Raw genomic sequence first — 23819 nt, 5'->3', positions numbered from 1 at the left:
TTAAATTTCTATACCGCCCTTCTCCCGAAGGACTCAGGGCGCTGTACAGCCAGAAATAAAACCATGACAATAGAAAAATTAAAAACAAGTTAAAACAATTAGTTTAGTTTAGTTTAGTTTATTTGTATACCGCCCTACTCCCGAAGGACTCAGGGCGGTGAACAGCCAAACAATAAAATACATAAATACAAAAAATTTAAAAACCAGATAAAATCAAATTAAATCATTTTGGCCCAAACAGATTAAAACACCCCAATTAAACAAATCAATTGGCCGAAAATTCTAATAAAACAACCCATTAAAATAGTAAAAATATTATTATTATTTAGGCCAGCCCTGCTTGTTGGAATAATAATGTTTTTAGGGCACGGCGAAAGGTACACAGGTCGGTAATCCTACGAATCTCTGGGGGCAGCTCATTCCAGAGGGTAGGGGCCCCCACAGAGAATACTCTCCCCCTGGGGGTCGTCAGCCGGCATTGTCTAGCTGGTGGCACCTGGAGGAGCCCCTCTCTGTGGGAGCGTACCGGTCGATGGGAGGCTGTCGGTGGCAGAAGGCATTCTCGTAGATACCCAGGGCCCATGCCATGGAGTTGCTTTAAAGGTGGCAACCAACACCTTGAACACCTTACTTATACCCCAGTGCACTGCATGCATTACTGTTTCTGCCACTTTCTTTTCGTTGTCGCGTTGTAAGCCCTAACAATGTCAGCTGCCTTGAGCTATTTTGGCGATCGAGGCAGAGAGGCATACCGGACCTGTTGATCGGCCCATCAGTCAAGGGCCTTGTTCTTGGGAAACCTTCGTCCCTTTTGCGATGCCCGTTGTGGGAGACCTGCTCCTGAAGCCCCTCCAGAGCCTGACAGCCAAATTGCCCTTAGATGTAAAGCTCTTTGAAACCTGAACATTTTGAGCCTGTCCAATTGGAACTTACAAAGTCTGTGTTGTTTGAAAAGCAACCTGTATATATAAACACATGTATCCATATCCATCTATATTTGCATATGTATATTAATGTGTGTTGTGCAGGATTTGGTGAAGGCTGTGCAGGAGATGCAGATCAGAACTCGCCTGGTCCTGTGCCAGCCAGAGTTGATACGGCAGAAATGACTTGTGTGCTGTCCTCACTTGGGCCCATCCCCGCATCCTCCTCCTTCAGGAGCTCCATTTCATATCTGAGGTGGGGAAGAAAAGCAGGGAGGGGGAGGAGAGCAAATGCATTTGGCTGACCTTCATGGATCTCACTCGGCAAGCAAGGAGGCTTAAGGGGCTTTGTGGCTTCCTTTTAACCTTCAGTCGGTTAGCAGGTTCCCTGAAAGGATAAAGAGGAGTCCTGTCACCTGGGGAAACTGGGGGCTCCCCTGATGACCTGAGGTGCAGATAAGGCCTCCTAGGGCCACCATCCTTGAAGGAGAAAGGGCAGCATCCGAAGGAACCGTCCAATTGTTACTGCTCAGAGTAGGGTATCTGGGAGGGAAAAACATAAGCAAAACTGGTGCTTGGAGTTGGAACTCAAACCCAGGCCTTGGTAGTGGAAAAAGAGAAAGTTCCTTTAGAGGTGGCCCAAGGAGGACGATGCATGGAGGGTCACCACCATGGATTGACTGCAGGAGCCCTCTGTGCTTCAGGATGCTTCCAAAACACAACTCGTCTAATGGATGCAGATGCGGTTTGGTTGATTCTATGGCCAATGCTATTTTGTGTGTGTCTGTGTGTGCGTGTTCTCTCCCCTGACCAGCATCCCATGTTTCTGTCCCTTTTCTCGACAGCCATGTTCTGGGCCATGGGAAGCTCTGGACACGAGTGCCGCCTGTCCAGGCAGGGAGGGGCTCAGCCCTCGGCTGCTTTGTAGCCTCCTGGAAGAGAGAGCGAGAACCAGGCTGGCCTTGGATTATGCCCGTTAGCAGAAGAGAGGATTGCCTCTGTGTCAGAAAATTTGGCTGCTCGGAGACGCTTCCCGGCTGGGCAGCTGCCCCAGAAGCTGGTTTGCCAGCTTTTTGGGGAGATGAAGAAGCTCCTCCCAGCCACACCCCGGGAGCTCCCCCTGGGCCAGAAGCAGCACGCCCTGCTCCCCTTCATGGAGATGGAAGCAGCCCCCTTTGCCTGCCAGTGGAAGGCCCGCAGCGTGGGCTTTCCTGCCAGCCCAGAGAAGAACGGCGGATGTAGGGAGACAGGTCAAGATGAGGCTGAGGAGGCCCGGCCATCCCAGGGCGGATGTGCCAAGGCCTCCTGCAGGAGGGAGCCCCAGTCCCTGGTCCTTGAGGACCCTGGGGAGCCGGGCAAGAGCCTCGCAGTGCCAGGCATTGGCAAAGGGTGTAGGGTAGCTGCCAAGGAGGAGCCTCTTCTCCTGAGTAAGCCCACCTGCCCTGCCAGGAACAGAGACCGCTCTGCTGACGTCATTGATTACATTGTGAAAGAGCTGCAAGGAATAAGCCGCATTCAGACCGAGATTGCAGAACTTCAGCAGCACCTCACCTTGATCAAGGGGTCGGTGGACGAAGTGTCCAGCTGCGTGGACTCTGTCTTGAGTGAGATCGAGGGCCTGCAGAGCAGCGGCGGGACCACCACCAAAACCTCCACCGTGCTGAGAGGCCCAGGGGCCTTGGTCGGGGCCCCCACCAAGGAGCCAGTGTTGTACTTTTATGGCATCCCTGAGCAGGAGGGGGAGAACACAAAGGAAATTGTCTGCCGCTTCCTGTCCGAGTATCATTGCTTCAACGGCCTCCAGCGCAGCAAGAACATCAAGGAGGCTTACAGATCGGGGGCGTCCACAGGGGTCCCATTCGCGCCTCGCCCTGCTGTTGTGAAACTCGCCACGGCCGAGCACCGAGACTTCATCCTCCAGAAGTCCATCCTCTTGCAGAACGCAGGAATAACCATTGCTGAGCAGCACAGTGCAGTGAGCCTTGGCGGGCAACTGGGCGTGTTGCCGTCCTCTGGCCTGAGACCCCAGCCCAGGGACTTCCCCAACTCTCAGGGAGAAGGAGGGAGGAGGGATGGGGGTGGTCAGCTCCGGAAGGACTCCTGCCAGGCTCAGCCCGAGAAGCAATGCCGCGAGAACCACCTGCTCCGCGTAGGCGAGAAGGCCGGCTTGCCACAAAAGTCCACTTTAGCTAAGAAGAGCAGTTTAATTTCTGAACTTGAGGAAAAGGTGGGGAGGGTCGTACAGATCATCAGCAGCAACGAGCAGACTATGCACAAAAACCACACTTCCGCCTGCATCTCCGAAGCCCCCCAAAAGCTGCTAGAGGTCTCAAAAAACCACATGGGGAAGCCCTGGCCTTTGGGGGAACTCTTAAATCTCAGCGGCTTGGAGGCCACTCCGGAGAAAGGAAGGGACCACAGCTCAGAGGCTGAGAACATGGTCAAGGACCCCTCCTTCCCCTCTCCCACAGGTGTGGACAAAGCAGGAGGGCTGATTCCAGGGGCGAAGGAGACCGACTGTGAGGGTCTTAGTCCTGAGCAGGTCAACCTGGAGAAGGAGGAGAAGGAGGCACCCCACAAGGACGTGATCCTGCCAGGCTGTGAGGCTGCCGTGCACAAGTTAATGGGCAGCAGCGAAACGCTCAAGGACATGATCGAGATCGACCTGAACGAGCAGGATCCCACCGATCACGTCTTCCGGGATGTCTTGGAGAACTCCCAGTTTTTCCTCCAGCATTCGCAGGGCAACGTCGACCTGGTGGACATGAGGTTCTACACCAACAAGCTGGGGAAGGCACTCAGCCACTTCCGGTCCGCCCTGCAGGTGGTCTTCCACAAGTTGGAGACGGCTGACTCGGAGGTCGTCCTCGGAGGTGACCACGGCTTCCCTGTGGCAAGTGAGCCGGTGTCAGAGGCGCATATCAGCCTGGAGACCGTGGCCGAGAGCCCACCGAGCCTGTCTTCGAACAGCCAAGCCAACACGGCTGTGAGCAGCGACAGTGCGAGCTCCCCACAGAAGTCCCTCCCGAGTGCCTCCCCCTCTGCCAAGGAGGCCCCTGCCCTTCCTGCGGTGGCCCCTGTGGACTCTGGGAGTTGTGTGGATCAGCCCTTCCCCGCTGAGGCTCCCCAACCGGCGGACCTTCCTGGGCAGAGACCCCTGAGCCTGGAGAAGGTGTGTGCAGAGACCATTTACTTGAACAAATGCATCAACAACTTCAAAAATGTCCTGAGGGAGAAAAGGCAAATGCGCCGGAGGTGCTTGAAGGAGCTGGCCCAGGAGCCGAGCTGGACTTCGGCCGAGGAGATGCCTGCAGGTACAGGGCCCCCTTTGAGACCCCTCCCTCCCGAATGCTTTCCTCCTCCTGCTCCGTAGTGGCCAGGAGGCACCCCTTGCAGGGTGGTAAGCGGAGCTGAAGAGTTGCCCACAAACACCAAGGCAACTTTTAAGACAAATGCCAAAGCCCAGAGCGGCCTCTCTGAAGGAGCTGCTGGCCCTCTTCTCTGGCTCTGGGCCAGCCCATGGTGGGTGAGAAAGAGCCTGTGCAGCCCCATCAGAGGGCCCACTTTTGGCAAGGGGAGCGGCAGGTGGCTGGTTGGGAAAACCCCTTTGGGGTGCCTGAAATGCTCGTCTCCACGAACACCTTCGATTAATAACCTCCTTTCCTCTCCCAGCCACCGTGTGTCCCTTGAGGGCCCAGACAAAGCATGCTTCTGCCCCAGACCAACCTGACGTGGCCTGGGCCTCAAGACCAGAGGTTCCCCGAGGGGGCTGGAGGGAGAAGGGTCCCCCCCAAAGCCTAGCAGCTGGCAACCAAGGGATGAAGGTGGTGCTTGAGATGTGGACTGCAGCCTTTCTGCTGCTTTGGCCAGGAGGAAGGGTGTGGATGGAGAGGTGGAAGGAGGCTTGGCCTAGAAAGAGCCACCAGTGATGGGGAAGGGGCCGGGAGGAGCTGCGTCTGCCTCGTCCCTTCCCTGGGCTGGTGCAGCCCCTGCCCTGGAGCCCGATTGGCCTGGCTTCCTGCCATGGATGCCTTCCTTGGCCATCTTGAAAGGGAGAAGGATGTGGTTGTCCCAAGTGCCCCCCCCCCAGTTGCTATTTCCCTAATGAACAAGGGAGTCTCTGGCTGCCAAATCCCCCCACCCCCACCCCCACCCCCCTGCTCCGGTTTGGTTCCCACTTTACTTTTCAGGGAAAGGCTGTGCTGGACCCAGGAGGTTCACTGCAGGGCCCAGAGGCCGTGGGGTGCTGCCATTGGCAGAGAGAGGTCAGGAACTCCGCCCTTGGTGCTGTGCCCAGCACGGAGTCAAGGGAAACAGGGAAGTGTTGCAGCCTAAACCCAGGGACCTTAAAATACCTGCCAGAGTCAGAGGTTCGTGTAAAGGTGACCATGGGGGGGGGGGATTCATTGGACGGGGGAGGGGGAGAAGCCATAGCAGCTGAGATTCCTGTTAGAAGCACATGCTTCCCTCGTTGTCCCTTGGCTGGGAGACGAGCAACATGTCATCCATCCATCCACCTCCCATTTTGAAAGAGAGAAGCCTGGTCCCACCCGATCTCTCTTGAGGTAGGCAGATGTTATCGCTGCGAAAACCCCACAGGAGCAAAGAGCTGCTGGTCTCTTGCTCAGGGTGGCTGATAGGTAAACAGTGGCCACTCGCTCTCCCTGGGCTACGTCGGAAGCCTCGGACACGCTGGGCCCCTGCCTGGTCCTGGAGAGCTTCCGGCTGCCTTCCTCGCTTCCCCACGTGCTGAAGACTAACTCGGAATGGCAGGGAAACCAGGGCTCGCGTGTCTGGTTGGCACAGCACGTTTTTTGCCTCGTCCCTGTGGAGGGCAGGACTGATTCCTCCACCGATTCTTTCCGTGTCTTCTGAGTCAGGTCTGTTTCCGGTGCCTTTGGAGATGTTGGGTTTGAGTTGCTGGCTGAGAACGATGGCAGCTCCGCCATGAGACACCTGGAACCCAAACTCTTCCCCCCCCCCCAAAGTTGGGAAACTGCATTGGGGTGGGGGAGGGGAGGAGTTAGCCTGTGAAGAGCAGGTGCAGGTGGAGGGAAGAGGCAGGCCCAAAGCACCACAGATCTCCCCCCCCCCCCCGCATGCCTAGAGCTCCATTGCTCTCCCACGGTGGTGGAGTTGGAGCCTTCAGATGTTTGCTGAGAAGTTGTCCCGCTGGCCGGGTTTCTCTTCTGTTGCCGCTTTGTGTGAGTGTCAGACTCCTTTCAACTCTCAGCTGCTTTGCCTTTCTTGGATTAATCATGTTGCCTCTTTGGCTTGTTGCAGGCCAAGCGCACCCTGAGGTCCTTGGTGCTCTCTGAGCTTGGCTGATTCCTCCTCCCCACAACCCCACCTCCCTTCTAGCTCTGATGATGTTACCAGAAGACAACCAAGCTCAAAGGGCGCCCAGGAAAGACCCCACAGTTTAACCCCGAGCTCCAAATATTCCCCTTTCTTGCATCCCGGGGTTGTTTAGCAACTGGCTGCTCCCCTAAAAGTATATCCTCCAGTTTGCTATTATGGATGCAGGTTCTTCTCCCTTTCCTCAGCCACATTTGCTCTTGGACTGTGAAGAGGTGTCTCCTAGTTTGGTGCCCCGATGGGTTTGGGCATCTCGTGGACTTGATGGTCACAGCCCTGGTGCAGATCAGGGGGTTTCTGGCATCTGGTTCAGGTGAAGTTTGGGAAGGAGAGGAAGAGGGGGAGAGAGCAGATCACTTGGCCAGACCCATCCAAACAGCTGTTCCAAAGGTGCTTTTTCTTTGTTTTTTCTCAGAGACATTTTGTTGCTCATGGCTTTCAGTTCTGACTGAATGGTGGGGAACGGAAGGGTTTATATTCTTTGTGGTCATCCTTCCATTCCCCAGCATTCAGTCAGAACTGAAGAAGCTTCGCGGATGAGAAGGAAAACGTCTTGGAGGAAAAGCCTAGGAAGTCCAGTTGCCTTTTGAAAGAAAGCACCTTTGGGCCAGCCGTGGCCTGGATGACTGAGAATCTCCACAGATATTCAGCCAAACATCCCCACTTTGGACGGGGTGAAAGGCCCCGTTCTCCTTCAAATAGGCCCTTTGGCAAAAGGTTTGTTTCTACTTTTGTTCAAAGGCCAGGATCTCTGCAGGTAAAACCAGAGTTTTGCATGGATTTGTTATGGTTTGCTGAAGTTTCCTCTTAAAGCATCTAACTTGGATGTCTGTTTCGGGTTTTTTATTCTATGATGCAGCCCCCCTCCCCCCAGAGCCAGTCTGGAGCCAAGTGGCACCAAAATCAAATCAGTCAATTTGTGAAAATGGGCTCTGAGCCCCCAGAGGAAGAGGAGGCCCCCGTGGAACATCTCTTCACAACTCATCACCTGCCATCAGACCGCGACCCACTGACGTCAATTTCAGACCCTTCCAGAATGCTGGGGTGGGGGTGGGGTGGAGTGGGGTGATTTTAGGCATAACACAACGATTTGGACTTTCTGTTAGTTACGGTATCCGACCCTAAACCAAGGATGGGCAACCATAGCAACTTTATGCCCAGTGGACTTCAACTCCATGCTGGCTCATGAATTCTGGGAGTTGAAGTCCACCGTCGTAAGGTTGCCATATTTCCCCCTCCCCCAGCCACTGCCTCCCTGGAGACTTCCCTACTGCAATAAGCCCCCCTCCTTCAGCCTCGCTCAGGGCTTTCTCCACCCCGCGGTTCCGGATGGGATCCAGGGGGAGACTTGCGTGGGATCCCCGGTCCAGTGTCAGGAGTTGAACGTGGCTTTCTCACACGTTTAGGAGAAGGATCCGGTCCGGCTTCTCCGTATCAAGCGGTAAAGCTGTTTTGTGCTCGCTAGGGCAAAGCCGAGCAAGGCTAAGCGATGGCTGCCCTGAAAGGCCAAGAGAGCCTGCATTGAAAAGAGGGACCCAGCACATCTCGGCCTCCCTGGCCGCTGCCTCTCCAGCAGCTGGTCCTCCCCGCCCAGAGGGGGATTGTGGGTTGGGGCCAACATGGCTGTGCAAGTCTGCTCCGCTGGTCAGGCTTTGTCCGTAACCGAGACGTGTTCCACTAACCATGTTTCCTCTCCTTCCCTCTCTGCTTTTTCCCCCTTTGCAGAAAGAAGTAGAGGAGAACTTCAGGTTATTGACTCTCCTTTGTGTGTTTCTGACTGACTCCGGTGTGTGTCGTTCTTGCATGTCCCCTTGAGTTGCTTTGGCTGAGGCTTGATGTGTTTGGGGAGGGTTGGCATGTGCCAGCTTCTGGGGCATGGCTCATCCGGACAGAGACCGCGGGGTGCCTTGGCCTGTCGGAGGAGCCAAGAGCCGATTCCCCACCGAGATCCCTGGGTGACACACACACACACACACACACACACACACACACACACACACACACCAGCCCAGTTCCCAAGGAGGACGAGGGAGCTGCATGACACAGGAAGGCGGGGGGGGGGGGAGCCAGGTGGGCTTCAGGGCCCTGCAGAGGTGGGGATTCCCTTCTGGCCTGCTTCTCTGCCCCTTCCTCTGGAAGGATTCTGCTGGAATGACCGCCCAATGCTCCTTATTTAAAGATATAAAGAAAGAAATATAAACATCACCAGCCTGGGAGAAGAGAAGTGGTTTCTTTGCCATGCTCTCTGGCAATGAGCAAACACCGTTTCCTTTAAAGGCTTGGAAAAGAGGACCATATGAACCCCCTGCCCCAGGTGCGGGGGGTGGATTCCTCGCTTTCTAGCATCAGAAAAATCTGTGGGCACAAAGGACCCCCAGGGCTGCCCCCCTTTGTTTGCAAAGGCAGCTGATGCCCGAAAGCTCCGGTCTGTAAGAGATCCTGCCAATTCCTTGCTTGCTTCTCTCTGCAGCCAGGAGTTGGTGTAAGACTTGGTGCTCCTTGGGGCCCCGAGCCCATTTTCCCCAGGAGACGAGAGTTGCAGGAGACACCCACATTTGTTGGGGGGCAGATAAGTCGGGGAGAACATTCCAGTTCATCTGCCAGTGGAGCCACAAAGGAGCAGCTGGAAACGGAGAAAAAAGAGCAGCCGCTCTTCAGCTTATGCTGCCTCTATTCTTCCTTTCTTTCTAAAGGCACGCCGGGGTTTGTGCAGCGGGCAGTGCCAGCCAAACTCAGAAAGTCTGGCACGAACGTTTTGGCCTTGGCTATGAATGGGGGAGAGCCATCCCCGGAGGGTCTTTTTCATTCCTATTTTTTTTTGGGGGGGGGGCAGCTCCTCGATCAAAGGATGGCCTTTTTGTTGGCAGCTGAAACGCTTCAAAGCAATAAGCCAGAAATCCTCCTCTTTTCCTGGAATCTTTTTCCTGCTGGACATAAAAGGGGCAGAACGATATCTGGAAGGCGGCCCTTTGTGAGAGGGGGGGGGGCTGCCAGACCAGCAGGATCCGTGTTCTGCAGAGGAGGAAGGCGGGGGTAATTGACTGCAAGTTGGATTATCGCAGGTCACACCAAGTGCAGGGAAGCCATGAAGACTGTTTGCTCTCTGGGACGGAGATGCTGGCAGGAGCTCAGGTTACGTCCAGCAGAAAGCCAAGCAGAACTGCAGCCAGTGGTGGACTAGAGTGCCGGAGGCCAAATTGGGGTGGGGGTCCAATGATTGGGGTGGTAGGGAGGGCGCCTCCCCACCCGAGGGAGGAGAAACCTGACTTATGTTGCTAGCTGGCCTGTCCCTTTTGCTGCCTCTGGGGAAGAGCCAGTGGAGACGGTTGTGCAAAATCTTAAAATAGGGAACAAGCAGCCGTTACTTCTGGAGCCATTGTGAGCCGGCTGTGTGGGTGTGGCGGGTCACGCTCAGGGTTGGGGGTGGGGGGCTGACTGTCCCTCTTTCTGAAGGCTTCCCAACCAGCTCCTCTTCAGCAGCCGCAGCAATCATTCCTTTGCTTTGGAGACAGACGCTGCGTGGGGCAGGGGGGCCCAGCCTTGGCAACTTTAAGAATTCAACTCCCAGAATTCCCCAGCCAGCCACAGCCGCGGTCTCCGCCTTGCTGTTCCACAGAGGCAGCAGAAAAGACAGGCCGGCTATGCCGCCTGGGGAATTCTGGGAGCTGAAGTCCACAAGTCTTTAAAGTTGCCACGGTTGGACACCCCAGTGAAGGGAATTGCTCTGTCTGGTGCACCAGCCGGCCCCACCCTCGCACCTTCTCTTGGTCTGGGGGAGGAAGAGGAGGAGACCTCCTTCATGCCCTCTTCTGTAGGGGCCAGAGACTCCTTCCCCTCCTCTCAGCCCTGCCTGCAGCCAGCTGTGAGCTGCAGGGGCGGCTGCTCCCATGCTTGGAAGGTCTCCCTCGGGAGGAATTCCCTGCCAGGAGAGGGCAGGCTGTGCAGAGGAGGTCATGCAGAGGAGCTCTCTTGGCTGTCCCGGGCTGCTCTGGAGGGTGAATCACCCGGCCGGTGACTGCCATGCAAAGCCCCCGGAGCTCAGGGTCTTGGCGGGTCTGCCCAGGACTGGACTCCCTGGTTCCACCATCTTGGGTGAGGCCTCGGGCTCACCTGCGCCTCTGCCAGCGCCCCGGAAGATGCAGGTGCCGCAGTGGCTGCGGGTGCAAGAGACCAGTTGGAGCGGCGATTCTGGCCTGTCCCCCAAGGGCCCCGGGGGCTTTGCAAAGAGGGGGCTTCAGTGGATGTATGTGGTGTCCCCACATCAGTCTCACCAACCTGGGCAGGCTGAGATCGTAGAAGAAAGTTTCCCCTCCCCCTTTTCCCCCTAGGTTGCACCGAGCAGGCTCTGTTTCCTTCCCTTGTGTCCCATCAGCCCCACCCCACCCCCATCCCTGCTGTGGACCGCTGACCATGGAGCGCCTGCCTCTGTTTTTATGCATGGACCTCCTCCGTGGGTGCCTCCCTTCTGCTTGCTGGCTGGGTAATAATTCTGTCCTTTTCTCTCTTTCCCATCATCGAAGGGTCCGGACGATGGCGAGCCCTCCAAGTCTCCGTGGTTCAAAGGAGGGTGAGTAGCCTTTGGGGCCCCTGCTTGCCCCCCCCCCCCCGTGACCCAGATGGGGCTGCACCTCATGGGGCGCCCTGATTCCCCAGGGCAGGAGGCGAGTCTGGCTTCCAGGGTTCGGCCAACCAGACGGCCCCCAATGGAGGCTGTTCCAGGGCCCACGAAAGGCTTGTAGGGAGCCCAGCTGTTTCTCTGCCCCCTTGGGGTCCTGGCACCTGAGCACCACCTTCCCTGGGGCCGCAGCTCTCTCCCCTCCCCCCTCCCGCTTCTTGGTACCAGGAAAGCCATGTTAATCTGCGGGAACCGGAAATCAGGAGGAGCCAACAATTTTTTGAATCAAAACGTTTAACTCTTTCAAAAATTGCATTATTCTGACCAAGAGGCTTCTCTGCTGCAGGAGAATAACCCCACCCCATCCTTGGAAGTCAGGATGGAAAAGGTGGCGGCCCAAAGGAAAGGATTTCGCCTCTGCGCTTTGGCTAAGGGCACGGAATGCCAGCTGTGCCCCTCCCTCAATCGGGAGGTGGAGGGGACAGCTTGCCATGAGCCAGCCTGAGTACTTTCTGCATCAGAGCTGGTCTTTCCATGGGCGCATCTTTCCTTCCTTCCTTCCTTCCTTCCTTCCTTCCTTCCTTCCTTCCTTCCTTCCTTCCTCCCTCCCTCCCTCCCTCCCTCCCTTCCCTTCCCTCCCCCCCCCTCCCGGGCTGCTCCTGATCCCAGGCCTTGAAAGCTTTTGAAGCCAAGCTCTCCCCCTCCCCTTCTTTCCAGCGTGAGGTGGGGGCCTGCCAGGGGAAAAGCGGAGAAGCCCCCCTTTACAGGCTGTTTGATCTTCCATGTGTGAATATACTTGAATAGAGCCAGATGGCTTTGATCTGCAACATTTGAATTCGCTGCTGCTGCTTGTGCACAACTTTTTTGGGGGGGTGCACAAATAGGGGGGGGGAGGGGGATGACACAGCAGCCTCAACCTGGAGTGAGACTGTTCCAGAGCAGAGCATTCAGGGGAAGGGCAATGGGGGGGGGGGCCCTCTGATTTTACAGAGGGACTCCGGCCCAGCCTCCCCCACAGGCTGCAGGAGCCCTGAGCTGACATCAGCACAAAGGAGAGCAGTAAAGCCGCCCATGGGGGTGGGGGGGTTGACTTTGAGCAGAGGGCAAAGAAGGCCCGCTTCAGGGTCCTTGGGGGTCCCACGATTAGGGGGGGATCTTTGAGGGGATCTTCTAAGATGCCACCATTTTACTCCCTGGTAAATCTGGGCAGTTCCCGTTGCTCTCCTGGGAAAAGTGGTTTAACAAAGGGGGGGGGCGATGGGGGTAGGACGTTGAGGGGCCTTTGAGAGTCCCAGGCGGGAGGCTCTTTCTGTATCCAGACCCACAAAGGCTCTCGCCACGTCCCCAGCCCCTCTTGCCTCGGCCAGGTGTGTCCCCAGATGCCCCAGGGGCTTCCCGCCTTCACCCCGTTCTCTTTGTGGCCAGGGAGCGCCTGGCTGGGCTTCCGCCAGGCCCTCCTTGCCCACCCTAACGTCTCCCCCCTTGTTGCTTCTAGGCCAGTGGGCGGCCTGTACGGCATTGACAGCATGCCTGACCTACGCCAGAAGAAGCCCCTTCCCCTCGTCAGTGATCTGGTGAGAGGACCCCCTTGGTGACATTATGGGGCGCCCCTTTGCTTTGGGTCTCTGGGCAGAGGCTGCAGGGTCTTCCCAGGGTGCAGGTGGGGGGGGCAGAGAGGCCCTCACACATCTCGAGCAGCAAAGAGAGGGTCCCACAAAATGGGGACTGTGATCCATTTAGTTGTGGGGTCTTGAGAGTACCTCCCCCCCCAACTGCAGCCCCTCCTCCCAATGAAAGTGGAGGAGAGGACTGGGAGAAGAGGTGATTGGCTGGAAACAGCCCCATGGCAGGAAAATGTGGGGGCACCTACCCTCTGGAATCAACTGCCTCCAGAGATAAGGAGAATCCAAGACCTCAGTGCCTCCCGCCGTGCCCTTAAAACCTTCCTTTTCCAGCAAGCCGGGCTGGCCTAATTTTTTAAGTGTTTTTAAGTGTTTTGTTTATTGTTTTTAATTAACGGGGCCAAATTTATATATGTATATTTTTAACTGTATTTTAATATTTGTACTTGATGTTTTTACTTGGCTGTTCACCGCCCTGAGTCCTCAGGGAGAAGGGTGGTATACAAATTCAAAATAAAATAAAATAAAATAAAAAATAAATAAAAAATGGGAGGGGGCCCTTGGGGTGTATTTTGGGGGGAAGGCTTCCCTCTGTGCTTCCAGGTGACAGAGTTAAAAGGGGGGGGGGATTTCCAGCTATGGGAAAGCAGATAGGAGGTGGAAAGCCTCTGCCCACCCTCCTACAGGGCTAGGATAGGAGTGGGGTGGCTGGAGTGCAGGCCCCGGGGGTGGTCCTGGGGCTTTCTGAGCCCCCCACCCCCCCGGTTTGGATCCGGTAGATGAGGACAGTCAAGGTGGCATTAATGTGTTCTGCTTCTCTTGGATGCTGGCGCTTCCCTCCTGCAGGCCATGGTAAGTAAGCGGAGAGCGACTCCCAGCTCCCTTCACCCACTTCTGACCCTCCGCTTCCTGGCCCATCCATGCGGGAGTGGCCCCCAGAGGCCTCGGGGCTCCAGGCCTGCTGGATCTGGCCTTCTGGACTGACTTGCCCTGGGGTGGGGGAGGAGGGCCAGATGGCCAGCCAAGGGCTCCGGGAGAGGGGACCCTTCTCCTTCCTAGCCAGAGACCCTTCCCGGGTAGGATAGCTGGGGAAGGCACCCAGAAGGGGATCTATCCATGAGACCTTCTCCTGGGCCTCTGGGGGGAAGAAGGAAAGACCGGTGATGGTGGCTGAGAGGGTGGGGCAGGCAGGGCAGGAGGGCTCAGCAGCCCCCCCCCCTCCGCACAGCTCTCTGAGGCTCCCAATAACTGCTTCCTCTTCCAGTCGCTGGTGCAGTCGCGGAAGGCGGGCATCACTTCGGCCATGGCCACCCGGACGTCCCTCAAGGACGAAGAGCTGGTAAGGCCGGACAGCAGCTGGGCCAGGCCCCGGGGGGGAGGGGGAGGAAATCCTCTGAGGCCGCCCCCGAGGTGCATAACCCCCCTCCCTCCCTGAGCAGAGCGCAAAAGCCACTGGGGCTGCCCCCACAGCAAGGGGTTGGGGAAGAATGGGGGGCGTGGGGGGGCCATGTTGGGGGTCTTTGTTTATGTGGAGTGCAGTGCTCAGGAGAGACGTTTGCTAGAAGGTGTGAGCCCACTCCTGGGGCCGGGGGGCCATCGGGGAGGGGGGAAGGGAAGGGTCAGACTAGGCCCTGGCTGGGCTTGGCAAGAGCAGTGGCATGGGGGGGGGGGTTTCCTGCCCTCCCCAGGCTGCCCTCTGCAGAAACCTCCCGGTATTTTGCCAATAGAGGGCTGGGGTCTGCGCCAGGTACAGTCATCTCACATCTCTGGGGTTGTGGGGAGGGGATCTCTCCCTGAGAAAAAGGGGATTCTTTCTTTTTTTTGTTTCAGAAATCCCACGTGTACAAGAAGACCCTCCAAGCCTTAATCTACCCCATCTCCTGCACCACGCCCCATAAGTTTGAGGTGTGGACCGCCACAACCCCCACCTACTGCTACGAGTGCGAGGGGCTCCTGTGGGGCATCGCCCGCCAAGGGATGCGCTGCACGGAATGTGGGGTCAAGTGCCACGAGAAGTGCCAAGACCTGCTCAACGCTGACTGTCTGCAGAGTGAGTGGGGGGGGGGGAGGCCGAGGCCCCTGGGTGGGCTCTCCAAGCCACAAGGGGGGGAAGGGGGTGGCAAAGGACCAGGAAGGACTATTTTTGTGTCCAAACAAAGACCCCCAAACCCTCCAGGGTGCCAGGCATCCCCTTCAGCTTGCCCTCTCTGCTGGAGGTGTTTCTAAGGAAGGAGAGGTCATGGCCAAAAGGGGGCCCGGGGGAGGGTCAGGGTCTGCCCCTTTATCCACTGGGATCCTTCCCCAGTGCGGAGAGATTCCCTGCTCCGCAGAGGCAGACGGGGGATCAGGTGGCTTCTGGGTAGACCCCCTTTCTCGGTCCGGGATCTGGGCTGAGAGTTTAAGAGGAGAGCATGAGCAAAGATGGAATCAAGTAGCTCTCCTGCCGACCAGGGGGAATCGGAAGTCTTGGGGTTCTGCTCACACTCCCCGACTCCTCTTCATGGCTCTTGGCCTGCCCTGTCCCTTCGGAAGGGCCTTCATGGGGAGAGGGGCATGCGGGGCGGGTGGGGCTGAACGGGTTGAACTAAGCCCAGGGAGATTGGGGTCCCAAGCCCCTCCCTGCCACGGAAGCTCTGGGACACCCCCCCCCCATTGTTGCTCTGTTCAGCCTGCGCCCCTTTGGAAGGAGGCCAAGCCGTGGCAGAAAGCCTGGCAGCAGGGAAGCTTGTGGGGCTCCCTGAAAGAGGAGGGGGGTTTCTGAACCAGGAGGGGCCTGTGCCAAGGCGGGAAGCCCAGCTCGGGGCCCTCCGTGGGAGGGGAGGGGGCCGCCTTCCTTTTTCGGCAGCCTGGGTGCCGAGGGTCGAAGCGATGATTGAAGCGCAGCCTTGACGAGTGCCAGTTTCATCAGAGTCCCTCTGTCAAGAAATGTTTGCGCAGCACCAGGGAAGATGGGTTTTATTTTAAATTCCAAAGCCTATTTTCGGTTCCAAGAACAAATCATATGCAGGCCTCACCCTCCCACCCAACAGATGTCCTCCATGCCTCCATACGGGGGAGAGGCAAACTTTCTGAAGGACCTGCGGGGCTTCCCTTCCCTCCTGCAGGGGGCCCCTTCCCGGGGGCGGGGGGGGCGGGGGAGACGGGCTCAGACACCTGGACTCTTCTCCAGGGCTGGCCGCCCATGAGCTGCCCAGGCAGGACCCAGGAGGGGCCTTCCCTTTCGTGAGATGGGTGCTCGGCTCTCTCTGCCCGGGGCTCCCTGCACCAGTCGCCTCCCCCTGGTCGGCTTTTGGGGGCTTCTTCAGATGGAAATGGAAAACTGGTCCTTCCCACTTTTAAAACCACCCTAAATGGAGCCCGACTATTCGTAAAGATTTTCAGAAAGCAAAGCAAAGCAAAGCTCTATAATCAGTTTGAAATGCAGCCGTTTGCGGCCGTTATTTTATTTATTAAACCTTGAAATCTTACATGACTAGACTTCAGCTGCCAAATTTCCTTTTGGGGGATCTGCCCCCCCCCTTCCCCACCTGCCCCAGCCTCAGGGGCAAGAACCAGAGAGGGACTCGGCTTCCCTTGAGAGCCACGGGAGGGAAGCTTCTCCGTTTGAAGCTGGGCTTTGCCTAAGGACAGAACCTCCCTGACATTTGGTTACAAGGAAACCGAGCTGGAGCCCCACGGGCTACTCCCACCCCCACCCCCCATTCACACACACACACACACACACCCATTGCACACACAAGAAAGCAGGGCTGAAGAATGCAAGAGGCGAGGGCAGGAGGAGGAAGGGGTCGGGGAGCTGAAGGTCGCCACTTCAGATCCTGGCAAGGGATGAGGGGCTTGGCTTGGTCCGATGAAGCTCAGCTGGGCCAAAGGAGGGGGGGCAGCTGGCCATCCTGAGGCCCCCGAGAGCCTGATGGGTTCCCTCTTGCTACAGCCAGGGATCTCCTTCCGATGGCTGGGCTGCAGTTCCCAGATGCCCCGATGGCCAGGAATTAGGAGAGCTGCAGCCCAGCTCCTCTGCAGAGAAGGCTGCTCAGCCCATCAGCACGGCCCTCGTGCTCCTGTCCGTGGCCCTTGCAGGCTCATCTCTGCTTCCCAGCACTCACCTGCGGCCCTCATTGGGCTGCCCTTCTTCCCTGCATCCCTTCCAAGACTCTGCAGCACCCACATGCCCCCCTCCCACATTCCTGCCTGAGGCTTCTTTCAATGACCCATGCAGTCCTCAAGTTGTGACGGCAGCTTGGACTGCTAGGATTCAGTCAATCAGAATAGAGCTGGAAGGGAGCTTGGAGGTCTTCTAGTCCAACCCCCTGCTCAAGCAGGAGACCCTACCGCCTATCCCATTTCAGACAGGTGGCTGTCCAATCTCTTCTTAAAAACCTCCAGTGATGGATGGAGAATCCACAACTTCTGAAGGGAAACCATTCCACTCATTCCACCTTCCAGGGGTTAACATGTATTTTAACACACTTTTATTCGGATATTTTATTGTTGTGAGCCGCCCTGAGTCCTATGGAGATAGGACGGCATATAAATCAAATCAAATAAATAAATAATAAAATAAATAAATTGTTCCCACTGTCAGGAAATTCCTCCTTAATTCCAGGTTGCTTCTCTCCTTGATTAGTTTCCACCCGTTGCTTCTTGTCCTGCCCTCAGGGCCTTTGGAGGACAGGTTGACCCTTCCCCCCTCCTTTGGGGCAGCCCCTGAGATACTGGAAGGCAGCTCTCATGTCCCTAAGGATTTTAGGATTAGGGTTGCCGACCCTCAGTGATGCAGTCATGTGATACTGCATTTTACAACCACTTTGCTTAGCGAAGACAACAATCCTGGTCCCCCATTGCCATTGTAACCCGAAGACTCGCTCCCCTCTCCCGCAGCCCAGGAAACCAGGGAGGGTCCCTCTGGGGGCTTTGCCGGCCCCTCTTCCTGCCTCTTGACCCCTCCCTTCCCCTCCGCAGGAGCAGCCGAGAAGTGCTCCAAGCATGGGGCGGAGGACCGGACCCAGAACATCATCATGGCCATGAAGGACCGGATGAAGATCCGGGAGCGGAACAAGCCAGAAATCTTCGACCTGATCCGGGACGTTTTTGGCGAGAGCAAGGTGACCCACGGGCAGCAGATCAAGGTGGTGAAGCAGAGCGTCCTGGACGGGACCTCCAAGTGGTTGGCCAAAATCACCATCACAGGTGAGGGGGAGAAGCAGAGCCCTGCGTGGGGGTGGGAGAGGGGAGGGGCAGCCCTGCTGAAGCTCCCCCAGAGCCGGCTCTGCTTCCGGGGCGCTTCCTGGCCTTCCCTCACCCCCCCTCTTCCTCCATCCCCCTCCCCCAGTGGTCTGTGCCCAAGGCCTGCAAGCCAAGGACAAGACCGGCTCCAGCGACCCCTACGTGACCGTCCAGGTGGGCAAAACAAAGAAAAGGACCAAGACCATTTTTGGGAACCTGAATCCCGTTTGGGAGGAGAAGTTCCACTTGTGAGTATCCGCAGCCTCAGCGCTGCTTTCCTGTGCTCCCTAAGAACGTGTGTGTGTGTGTGTGTGTGTGTGTGTGTGTTTGTGCAGAGAGGCTGTTGCAGTGGGCACTAAGGGGAGGGGGACGGGGGATTGGGAAGAGGGAAAGTCGGGAGCAACCCCTGCATCATATTTATTTTATTTATTTATTGGTTCGATTTATATGCCGCCCTTCTCCGAAGACTCAGGGCAGCTTACAATGCATTAAGCAATAGCCTTCATACTTTTGTATATACCTTGCTTAGTAGGGCTTTCGGGCCCCCCCAAGCGGTGTTCTTTTTTATACAAAGTCAGCTTATTGCCCCCACAAACCGGGTCCTCATTTTACCTACCTCGGAAGGATGGAAGGCTGAGTCAACCCTGAGCCTGGTGAGATTCGAACTTGCAGTAATTGCAGGCAGCTGGTGCTACTTAACAGTGCTTTAGTCTGCTGCACCACCAAGGCTCTTATATCAGGTGTTCGAGGCAGCAGATAGCATGTTGATCTCTTTACTCCTTGGATTTATGTGCCCCCCCCCCCAATTCCCAGAAGGGATCCGTCATCTGTGGCTTTTCACCCCCAGGGGAGGCTCTTTGAAATGAGGGGCCCCTTCCCACCTCCCGAGCAAGGACCCTGAGCGAAGGGAAGCAGGCCGTCCTTGGAGCCAGGCTCTGAGCCCCTCACCAGGGCAGGAGCCCCATTCTGGGGTGACCCCAAGGGTTGTGTGCCCGGACCCCCCACTTCACCTCCCGCCTGCTGCTCCTTCTGTGCCTGTGGTTCAGGAAGCAGCCCTGCGTCACTCCAGGGCCCTGGCCGGCCGGCTCGGCTGCTCAGCGCAGGTGTTTGGGAGGTTGGCTCTCTTCCTGCCTTTTCCCTCCAGAGGCCTGTAATCAGCGGCTGACGGCTCTGGCAGAGAATGGAGCCCCTGGGCTGCTTCCTGGAGGTGGCAAACAAGGGAGGCGACGTAATTAGGATAATGAACCCTCATTATGCCAAGAGGGGCCAGGATGGCGTGGCTGCGTCAGGGGCCCTGCAGGTGGGGGTGCTCAAAGGGTTTCCTAGCCTTCTCTGGCGGCACTCGAGGCCTTTTGGAGCCAAGAGCATGTGAGGTTTGGCACCGATGTGTTGCGCGGGGTGCGAAAATTCCTCTCTGCACACACAAATAATGGGACTGTTACTAGCAGAGACTGGTGAGGGGAAGCACTTCAACGAAAGTGTTCAAGGAGCATCACCTGCTATGAAGAAGCCCTTCGGCACACTGGGCATCCTGAGAAACGGGACTGAAAAAAGAGGTGCCAACATTAGGATGGCCTTGCATAAACCAGTGGTGCGGCCACATCTGGAGCATCGTGCACAGTTCCGTTGGCCCCCTCAGAAGCAGTCTTGAGGAGAGGGGGACGATTCGGAGGGGGCTAGCTAAGGGGATCTGGGGTGGGTGGGCAGAGCAGCTTCCTCGGAGGAAATTGGGGGGACGTTGGAGGCTTTGGGGCCTGAAAGAAGATGAATGGGAGAGGATGGAGGTGTGCAGAATTATGGATGGTGTGGATAAAGTGATGAAGAAGAAACACCCAGCTGAAGCCGCCAATGGAATTGAATCAATGGAAGAATCAGGATGGAAAAAAAGGAAATATTTTGGAACTTTGGAATATGATGGCTTCAAAAAAGGCTAAATGGATTCGGAGAAGTCCTGGAGATCTATGGCTGGGAGCTTTGGCGACCCTGGGGCTCCCCTGGGGGCGTCTGCTGGAGATTGGAGGGCTTCCTCGTGCCGAGAGGACAAGCCTGCGATCCGGCAGAGCATCTGACTTCTTACATTCTGCCTGTAGATTCACAGAAGGCGGAAAGCTCTCAGTTTAGCGCTGTTAGGAAGCATGAAGAGATCTTGGCCTTTGGGATACCAAAGCCATAAAAATCTGGATGTTTCTTTGACTTGCTCCTTTTTAAAACAATGAGAGAGAAATACTGGCATTATCGTTTACTACATATGCAGGCATTGTTGGTTTCCTACCATACAAAATCTGATTTCAGAGGCAGGTACCAGCATTATGGGGCTTGGAGTCCAGCCTCCAAAAGAGAGGGGAAGTGGTGGCCTCTTTGTCTCAATTGCCCCATGAAGTCTCTCCCCCTGGGACCTCCAAGGCAAACCAATGTGGCTTTAGTCTGCCAAGGCTGCTTCCTGTGCCTGCGATAATTCCCCCCATCAATCGGCATCTCACAACAATTCGAGGACTTGAATATCAGAGGATTTTATTGCAATCCCAGCAACACAAATGATCTGAAGAGCAGCTTCTTCTGGCCAGCTTCTCCCTCCCTGCACAGGACTAGTGGCCAGGCCTTTGGTCCTGGGCTTCCATCCCAGACGCCACTGTCCCCAGCCGGGGCTTCTCCCGCTCGGACATCAAAGCTTCTTGGCCACGCTCTGCTCCTGCAGGTAGTTCTGCCAGAGGAGGAGGAGGAGGAGGAGGGAGAGGATAAAGGTGCCACAGTTGGTGGAGGGAAGAGGGGAGAGCGAAAGAGGGAAAGAGGAAGGGGTGAGAAGAAACATAATGTAGGAATTGCAGATGGGGAATATTTCTTCCATCCGTAAAATAGTGTTAGTTGCCTCTGATGTTTTAACCGAACAACTAACCAATCACTGGTGGGATTCAAATTTTTCCACTACCGGTTCCATGGGCGTGGCCTGCTGGAGGGGTCATATGAATGAGTTGGCGTGGCCAACTTGACTTCACTCACGGCCATGCTCACTTAGTCACATGAAACCCCCCCCCACACACACACACACACTAAGCCACATCCACAGAACCCGGTAGGAAAAATTTCGAAGAACAGGGTGGCAACGGCAACGGCTTTTTCGGTGCGTTCAAGACCTCCTGTAGTTTTCAACTCAAGAAGCCTCCAGCCAGCTTCCACTCCCAGCTCAGTTCCAGCTGGCAAAGAGGCAGCGGCTGGGAGGAGAAGTTCGAAAAAAGACGTGGCGGCTGCAGGCTTCTTGCAGCGGAAATTACCGACCTCCAGCTTCGCTCCTCCAACACGCTGCCACTGCCCTGTTCTATGCGCTGGCTGCGTAGAGGAACCCCATTGCCTACTGTGCCACTCTGCTCGGACTTGCCCGGGCAAGTCCCTCCGGCGCAAATGGGGTGTGTGCAGGCGGCCAGCGCATAGAACAGGGCGGCAGCGCGTTGGAGAAGCGGAGCCGGAGGTTGGTAATGTTCACTGCAAGAAGCCTGCAGCCGCCGCGTCTTTTTTCAGTGCGGCAGTCGCACAAAAAAAAACACATGGCGGCTGCAGTCAACTTGTGACAAGAGGGACGAGATGTGGGCTGGCCGGGAGCCCAGCGGCGACGATGGCTCAGCCCTGGCTTGCCTTCCCGGACAATGAAAGAGGCAGTCGTGGGGGAGGAAGCGGGGAGATTAAGGGCCGGGGCCTCTGAAGGAAGGGAAACGGGGTGACAAGTCGCACTTAAGGGAGAGTGGATGGTAAGCGGGCGGCGTCTCCAGGGCAAGGCTGGAGCCGGGGAATTGTGCATTCCCTGACCCGGCCGATGTAGGCAGCGAGTGGGCGGAGCTCCAGGGCAAGGCTGGAGCTGGGGCAATTGCGTGGCCCCCGACCCAAGGCAAAGGGCGAGTGGGTGGCATGCATTGCTTATCTTTGGTGAGCTGAGCTGAGTGGGCATCAGTGAGGCAATTGGTGAGGTGATTAGCTGGGCCGCGTGGCGAAGGCAACATATATAGGGCAGAGGCGTGCGAGCATCAACCAGCTAGAAGAGGCGAGCGAACATCGAGAGGCCAGAAGGGGCAAGCTAGCATCGAGCGGTCGGAAGGGACAAGTGAGTGGCGACTGGGCAGGGGGCGTGGCCAGCCAAAGGTTGCTACCGGTTTGGTGACCCAGGCCAAATTGCCGCTACAGGTTCCCCCGAACCGGTGCGAACCGGCTGAATACCACCTCTGTAATCAATCAAAACAACCTTCCAGGAGAAGAAACTCTAAAACTCAACCTGGAAAAAAGCGATAGCAAAATGCTCGTCTCTCGTTTCCAACGGAGAGATGAGTTTTCATACGGTCTGCAGTAAAAGAGCAAACCACTTTTCTGTCTGGTAGGAAACTAGGAAACCAGAACTTCTGTTCCAAAGTGGGTCAGCTTTACCAGGTAGATCAAGCATGAAACACAACCAGTTGAGCTAATTCTCTTTTATTGCACAGCAAGATTGACAGAATCCGCTTCCTTTACCTCCTGAGAATCTTGTGGCTAAGCTGCCTCTTACCTGACCACTCCCTAGGAGGCTGTCTGGGCCCAGACTTTCTCCCAAGCTCATTCCCACATGCCGTTGCAAGACGAGCCATCTAGCCCTTCGCATCCCTCAGGCAGGGGAAGGGAGGAAGGGTACCTGGTGCAGGTGAAATACCCACTGATCTGTTTAAAGGTGCACTACGGCCTGAAAACTGAGGAAGGGAGGGTCCTTCTGCTGATGGAGATGCCAGAGAATGCGAATTGATGGACCCCTGCCCTAAATCCTTGGCAAGCAACGTTTCCTTCAGATCTTCAAGGAAGGCGCACGTGGAGAGGGAGACCTTCAAAGAAGGCGAGATTACAGAGCTGCCATCAGAAGGATAATGGGGAGAGCGAGAGAATGCAGGAAGGAGAAGGGTTACAGCAAGGCCCCCCAAAGTGGCCCTATTAGGGCTCCTCCGTTTGATTGTTCCTCAGGGTGAGCAGAAAGCCATGAAAGGGAGAGGGCTTCCGGAGGGAGGAAGGCCCATTATCCCCATCTACTGCGAGGACTTGATAAGGAGGACAGAACAGGAATCGCAATATAATAGGCTGACCTTCTACCAATTTGAGAAACGCAGGCAGATGTTAGTCTGAAAGGGAAGAAGAGCTCATTGTGAACACATCAAGGGGAAAGGGAAAGATTTAGGCTAAAAAATCCACAATTGACACGGCGGGGAGGAGGGGGGGAGCGAAGGTGGCTCTGATATCAGCAAGGCGGTCAGAGTCTCGGCTGCTAAGAAAAACAGCTCATCCGGCAAGACCGAGGGGAATCGAAAGGCAGATGTGGAAAGCACAGCTGGAGAGCGGGAGAAACCACTGGGCTGGTCTTGGAAGAGCTACAGGCAATTGCTGGCAACTGGTCCAGCCAGCAAGCGCCTGATCCCACCGTTGCTGGGCGTTACCCTTCCTCAGTGGCGCCTGGAACAGCAGTTCCCCCTCGGAGGTTTCGCTGGGACCCGATCGAGGAGAGTGGCAAACAGTAAAGGAAACGGCTGGCCTGGCTCTTCCCGGGTTGGGTGCTGGAACTGGAGGGCTGCCTAGCATTTTAACCACTGGGCCCCCACCCGACCTCCTGGGCTGTGAGCCGTTTCATCCTCCGGTATGGCTGGGGAGGGGGATGTCGGGTCAGCATCTCTCCCTACCGCCTCTCCTGAGAGAATCCCTCCCGTCTCTGGGGATGGTCTTTAGGCTCCTTTTCCTCTCTGCCTCCAGTAGATTTCTCTCGCTTTTCCTGCCAAGGGGGATCAATTGCTCCCTCGTTTTGTTTGCTTTGCTCATTCTGCAAGATTCCCCCTTGTGTCTCTTCAGAGCCGGAACCCTTGGATCGAACCTCTTCCCTTAGGCAGCCCCAGATTCAAGGGCAATGGGGTCACCCAGGACCCACTTTCCTTCTCTCCTTCCTTCGGCCAACATTAGCAGCAACCTTTGCTCGTTCTTCTACCTTCTGCCGATGGCAGTTGTTCTCAAGGGACAACTGGGCTTCTGACTCTCGGCAGAGTCAGGTTCTCAGCGGATGCTAGGATAATTGCCCCCTCTCCCCAT

General features: G+C 56.4%; 1 protein-coding gene across 1 annotated transcript in view; it reads left to right on the top strand.

The window, feature by feature from the left end:
* Window positions 1-1878: 1878 nt before the first annotated feature.
* Window positions 1879-23819, top strand: part of LOC117679737 (protein unc-13 homolog B) — a 59252-nt gene continuing 37311 nt past the window's right edge. The window contains exons 1-8 of the mRNA XM_034441916.3: window positions 1879-4237; window positions 8007-8029; window positions 10802-10848; window positions 12392-12470; window positions 13783-13857; window positions 14349-14568; window positions 17481-17708; window positions 17851-17992. Of these exons, the coding sequence (XP_034297807.2) occupies window positions 2005-4237; window positions 8007-8029; window positions 10802-10848; window positions 12392-12470; window positions 13783-13857; window positions 14349-14568; window positions 17481-17708; window positions 17851-17992 (3047 nt within the window). The 5' untranslated portion in view covers window positions 1879-2004. The remainder of the gene's footprint in view (window positions 4238-8006; window positions 8030-10801; window positions 10849-12391; window positions 12471-13782; window positions 13858-14348; window positions 14569-17480; window positions 17709-17850; window positions 17993-23819) is intronic.

Source organism: Pantherophis guttatus, chromosome 2 (assembly GCF_059756535.1).
Source record: "Pantherophis guttatus breed Tessera chromosome 2, ASM5975653v1, whole genome shotgun sequence".
Lineage (NCBI taxonomy): Eukaryota > Metazoa > Chordata > Lepidosauria > Squamata > Colubridae > Pantherophis > Pantherophis guttatus.
This window is presented reverse-complemented; position numbering and strand designations above follow the sequence as displayed.